Raw genomic sequence first — 6136 nt, forward strand, 5'->3', positions numbered from 1 at the left:
ATATATATATATATATATATATAGTTCAAAAGTTAGACATAAATGACCCTAGGTGCATTGACTGCACCCAGGGTCAGGTTGACCGCATCGGGTGTGGCACCTAGTTAGAGAATCCCTGTGACATATATTAAAAAAAAATCTCGGCATTTTTTTTAAGTTCAAAAAATTGGACCAAAATAACCCTGAGTGTGGACTGCACCCAAGGTCGGGTTGACCGCACCCTGACCTCCGAATCCCTGTAACATAGGCCTAAACAAATCAGGCTTTCATGTGTAAGATGCATTTCTCAGGCAATAATATACATAAATGTACAGGGGGTAGTAGTAGTTTGGAATTTAATTCAACAATTCAGAGTTTATCCATAGTTTGATAAAGCTTCACTCAAGCCAGCCACTATGCATGCACTCAGGCTTCATGTTTTCTGGTGATTCACTGAAGCAGGTGCTTCAGCTCGTTTTGATCAAGTCAAAAAAATACAGCAATCATATGCACATGTTGGTAGCTTATGGGTCTTCCTTGTAACCTCGGACAGAGAAAAGATACTACCAACTGCAAATCTGAGATAGACTTTCTGCAGATAAGAGGAATGAGGAGGAACAAAAAGCTTCTGCAGCAAAAGGACCAGAGAAATAAAACTTGGAATATGCAAAATCAACTTTGTTATTTCTGCTCAAATCAGATACAAGGTGTATGTCTTATTCTTCCAACACTTAAAATTTGATAAATTCTCAAATTCTCAAATTTCAATGCTAATACAATTTACAGACACTTTTCTCCTTAGAAAGCTATGCAACTCCTAGAAATACCTAAACTTTTTTGCTGTTCCCATTGGAAGATGCTACCTAAAAACTAGGTTAGTCGACATAAAAGAATTCTCTGTTACACAAGGGGTCAAAAAGATGAATTTAGAATGGTGCGGACTGGGTGGCATGTAAAGGAAATGAACCACCTCTAATGGAAAACGTGGGTGTGTGGTTCGAGCTACTGATCAACAGGTGATCAAGAAATACCACCGCCACTGTAATATCATCATGGAAATGTCTCCTTACTCCACGATCAATTTTCTTGAGGTCTGAATACCTCATTTCTCTTTTTTTTGCTGCTTCTTGCAATGCAGCTTTAATGAGTCTCCGGGCAATTCCCTGTATAAAAATTTTACACCCACTGTCAATATTACTTATAGCATAAGAGCAGTAAGAACAGATGCACACATAAACCATTATCTTACATTGCGTGGATTATTGTGAACGATATCAACTGCCTCTTGATTGCTAAGGTGCTCCCACAGCCCATCATATGCAAATATGAGAAACTTGTCACTTGGTTCTAGCCTATGAACTGATATTGATGGTTCAGCACTGAGAATTGGCCTTTTCATGGGTAGAGGTAAACGGAACCTTGGATACAGTGGCTCACGGTTGAACTCTGTTTTCTTTAAATAGACATCTCCAATTGACCTTGACACCTGGATGACAAAAATATATCCAGTAAACCAACCCATAAAGTTGTTGCTTGACACAAGATATGCACAGCTTAGGTTAAAAAAGTGTCACTAGGCAAGGAACGTCATGTACTACTACATGTTGACATCTAATCCTATTAACTCATTATGTGAATCACTAGTAAACATGTGTTATTCTAAAATGATAGGAAAGGATTGACAGAGAGCCAACATGAGAAAAATCACATCAGAGATATGTCGTTAACACACAATAATGTCAAGAGCTAGCGCTGGAAAATTTAATTTCAGTACTTTCTGTTTCCAAGCATAGAGGACTATTACTCTGTCACCTGTAAAACTGACAGAAGTCATGGGCAACAGAAAGTTGGATCATATATTTTAGTTCATGATTTATTTTTTTCTACAGTTGACCCAGGTAATGTTGAGCAAGAACAAGGGGATCTCAATCAAGCACTGTGACTTGAGAAGTTTAGGAAGTGTCAAATAAGATTTTCACAGAGCATGTAAAATATGGATCATTTTTTTTTATGAGGTACAGTACTTGGACGCAAGTTGCATGAGTGTGAAATACAATTGAATGTAACAAAGTTTTGTGTGCAGTTCACATTATAAATTTGTGATTCTCTCTAATCGTTACAGCACATTGACTCATCAGTATAATTTAAGTCAATGAATTTCACCAATAAAATAATTCCCTCCTAGCAAGTGCATGAGAAATAGTACTCACAAGAATGGAATCTTTTGCAATTAATCAGCAGCTAGGAGAAGTTCCCACTAATAGGATGTCCACTAGAGAGCAAGCCCAAGGAGAATCCCATGGACATTTATAATTTCAAGATAAAGTCCATTGAAGGAAATTTTAAGTTTTTAATGAATATTATAAGGGAAAGAAGCAATCTTAACATTGTTTAGATATGCTTGTTTTACGGTGAATATCGTTAAGAGTATGGCATCGATGGAAAAGGAATAAGAAGTTACCTGTATAATGCCCTTCACTCGCCAAACTTTGTGCTTTAGTACTACAATCTGTGAGTCATCAGGATGCAACGAATGCAATTCCTGCCTCACAGACTCAATCCCAGCATTATGCTCTGCAGATAACTGAACTGCAGCAACCTCCTTTGTAGCCTTCACCAATTTCCCTAAGACAGCACGAGAATCTCCAACATTGGCCACATATAACATGCCAGCACAAACAACCCCAACCAAACAGCAGGATCCAACCGCTGCAATCTGGGGTTTATGGTCCCATTGCTTTGTGACAACAGAAGTAAAGCCCTCTTCAGTGGCTGAAAATGCTTTCTGTATAACTTCTGCAGACATGGTCTGCTGCTCTGATACGAACCCTGAACAAGCAAAGTCAATTAAGCACATTCATAAACTGCAGCAAACAGAATCTTTTAAAGCTTAAAATCATGGTCTGACTAAGGACTCGGCTCAATATCATACAAGAGTTCCTGAATAATGTTATGGTCTAAACATCTATTAAGAACATGAAATTAATCAAAGAATAAAATTAGCCATTAGATACCTATGAGAACACATGTACGAGAAGTTTAATCCTTCGCTTGTCCTTTACAAAGCAAAGCAAAACCAATAAGACCAAGCTACCATTAGAGGACATCCATATGTTTCAAAGAGACAAGAACTTTCACCTATAGCAAGCTCAGTCTTGCTCTTGCTTTTATAAATCCAAGCCTCAGAGCAAAGTATAAAAGTCGCATAAAAATTTGTATTATTCTCTATGTTCGAAAAGGTCATGCAGCAGATCTAGCAGATACATAGTTGAGATGTTACAAGATATTGATTGCTTTCGTAGACGTTGTTTATCACAAATAAGTATAATTTTTCACTTAGAACATGTAGAACCAGGCTTTCTGATTGCAAACATGCACAAAAAAGAAAAAAAAGGGAAAACAGAAGAACTCATTCTGATCCAAAAACTTGCTACAATGTAGAAACACGAAAAGCATATCTATTAAATAAGAAAACAAGCTTAGAGCACAGAAACAATTAAACAGAAAACAGAGATAAAGATGAAACATGTTTTTTAGATGATGGAAAAGATGATCATTTATAAAGCAGGATGTTTCAGGGCCTCCATGTCCATCATATACCCCAACAAACGTCCCATGAGGACCAGAATCGAACGAACTCAAAGGGCCTGATTCAATTTGGCTCTGATCCTCCAACACGCTATTAGCTTGCACAACTGCCATTGAGAATTCTCCATGCGCATGCTGTCCATAATTTTTGTACCACAGTAGCCCATCCACTCGGCCGGCACTGGTGCCCGCTACATCTCCATTTCGAAGTGGTTCCCTGTCGGCAGATGAAGGCTGCCAACATGGCATTACGATCCTCATCGCTGCAGCTACCATCCTGCATATGTATCAACCACCAAACAAACCAGCAATCTTATTCCAAATCCAAGTACAACCAACGCTGCAAGACACCTAGGGAAGCACAGCTCTAGAAATTTTCAGCCCAATCCCAGAAGCTGTCAGAACTAGAAGAAATGGGTAATTGAGAAGAAAAGCAGAAAAATTAACCAAGCCAAATCCAACAACAACCCAGGTCCTAGAAATCCTTATAAAGCATGAATATGGTGAATCGTATCCTAATCTACAAAAATGAGAGTTAGAGAAAAATGGTATATGAGAAAAGAGACGGGAGTTATAAAAAAAAAAAATCTTCTCAAAAGAAAAGAGACAGGAGTTGAATCCCACCATCCAGATTCAACACAACCAACTTTCAGAAAGCCACATGGCAACATGCAAGAATAAGGTGAATTCCGACCCAATTCCAACAAATCTGAGAACTAGAAACGGATGGGTATCTGAGACAAAGAAGACACAAGCTGTACCAAAGCTCAAACCACACCCAAGTTGTAGAAAGACTTATAGGAAATGCAACCAATGGCGAATCTCAACCCAATCTCAACAAATCTCAGGGCTAGAACATATGGGTATGGGTTAAAATGGCAGAAAATCCCCTTGGAACCAAAAAGATGAAATTTGTGTGCAAGATTCACAACATACCTTGACAACCCATGTCATCTAATGATGGAAAAGGCCCATCCTGGGTTCTCTGATGAGAATCAAAATCTGGATTTTGTGGTGGCAAATCTGCAGGCTACTATCAGGGAGATCTACAAAGGGCGGACAGAGGGTATGAGAATTGTTGGGGTGCCGTTTTGGGGCTTTCTGGTGGAGAGTTGGGGGTTGATGAACAAGAAACCACCTTTTTAGCCTCCTTTCACTCGTTTTCTCTCTTTAGAGGAATCTTGGTATTTAGAAGCAATCTCCAGATGTGACATCAGGACGCAGACAGGTCTGGCCAGGACAGCCATCCTTGCCTGCTACATAAAACCCTGTCCCTTTGTCAGATTCACCAATAGGCATACATACCCCTCTCATCAAAATCATCTCGGTAATTGGCATTGTTACTGTGCTGGGTCCTACTTTGAGGTGACTTACAAGAGATGTGCGTGTGTGTGCGCCTTTCAGCATGGATGGGCGGTAACAGGTAGTTATGTTTAGTTGGTGAGTACCATGCTCAGAGCTGGACCAGTTAAATCATACGCTATATTTCATCACCACCGCACATCTCACTCAACGGATGTATTGTGGGCTTTACTCTCACATATCTCACGGTTTTCAAATAAGATGTGTGATGAACATTGAACATAACTGATGATAAGTTTATACCATATGGCTGTAACTGCTTTCTACTGAGCACCTTCTCTTCACGTTTTGGATGCGAGAAAGATGCAGGACAAGTGATGCAAAATAGAAAAACATTGACCCTTTCAAATGAGAGATACTTTTAGGTTGAAAGAGTTTTTCTAAAAAAATACACATTAAAGGAGGGTCGGAAGAATCTTTTGTACAAAGAAAAAATTTATTTTACACTTTACCACTCATCTCAACACCATCACCGCTACCATCCATCTCACCACCACTCTCTAACTCCTCATTTTTTCACTCTGTTTTTCTCATTCCTAACAAACCAGCAAAAAAACTTCTCATATCAAAAACTCTCATAGGCAAAACTTTTTTTTCTTACGAGGGTTTTCTCTCTCTTTCAAATATCCTCTTATGGACCACTATTCATATTCCCTCAAAACGTAAGAAAGAGTCTCATTTTCACATATAGAGCAACAGCCTTTGATGATCAGTCTCTTATGGACCACTATTCTTATTCCCCAAAACGTGAGAAAGAGGCTCATTTTCACACGAAGACAGCGACAGCCTTTTTTTCCCGTATGCGCTGAAATGAATGCCCCATTGGATTCAAATGGTAGGGCTCATGTTTTGTGCCAAAACGCTGATTCATGCGTAATTTCCCATGAGAGGGGGTGTTTCGCACGAAACCCCTTTCCTTGGTGTGGTATGCAAGAACCACGCCCCAAGAGTGAAATCTTATGTTCTTGAAAATTCAAATCATAAATCAATGATAAGCCATTCTATAATACACGTGGTTGGCGTAACACACAATTATCTCCGAATACGTTTTATATTTTTTCTTGTCTTTTTGAAAATCAAGGTGGGGATTATGGCAACAGCCGAGAATAAGACTCACTCAACTAATGCTGCATTAACAGAGAGAGAGAGAGAGAGAGAGAGAGAGTTTGGATGAATCAAGTGGAAACTTTTCATGTGGGTGACCTAC

General features: G+C 39.1%; 1 protein-coding gene across 2 annotated transcripts; it reads right to left on the reverse strand.

The window, feature by feature from the left end:
- Positions 1 to 644: 644 nt before the first annotated feature.
- On the reverse strand, positions 645 to 4716 carry LOC149839667 (putative protein phosphatase 2C 79). 2 transcript variants are annotated; one of them, XM_090002726.1, is made up of 4 exons: positions 4504 to 4716; positions 2441 to 2808; positions 1229 to 1465; positions 645 to 1142 (listed from the first exon to the last, which is right to left on the reverse strand). In XM_090002726.1, the coding sequence occupies exons 1-4, from the start codon at positions 4514 to 4516 to the stop codon at positions 906 to 908; spliced, it is 855 nt and encodes a 284-aa protein (XP_089858852.1). In that variant the 5' UTR covers positions 4517 to 4716; the 3' UTR covers positions 645 to 905. The 2 variants fall into 2 exon arrangements, with proteins under 2 accessions (XP_089858852.1, XP_089858853.1); XM_090002727.1 differs by lacking the exon at positions 4504 to 4716 and adding an exon at positions 3580 to 3659.
- Positions 4717 to 6136: the final 1420 nt, after the last annotated feature.

This window comes from Nuphar pumila, chromosome 4 (genome assembly GCF_984573655.1).
Source record: "Nuphar pumila chromosome 4, dmNupPumi1.hap1.1, whole genome shotgun sequence".
Lineage (NCBI taxonomy): Eukaryota > Viridiplantae > Streptophyta > Magnoliopsida > Nymphaeales > Nymphaeaceae > Nuphar > Nuphar pumila.

Excerpts from the sequence above, each read along its gene's own strand:
- LOC149839667 (XM_090002726.1), bottom strand. Across the intron at positions 1,466-2,440 it reads GAGTGAAGGGCATTATACAG|GTGTCAAGGTCAATTGGAGA; the intron begins GTAACTTCTTAT and ends TTTGTCATCCAG. Across the intron at positions 1,143-1,228 it reads TTCACAATAATCCACGCAAT|GGAATTGCCCGGAGACTCAT; the intron begins GTAAGATAATGG and ends ATTTTTATACAG.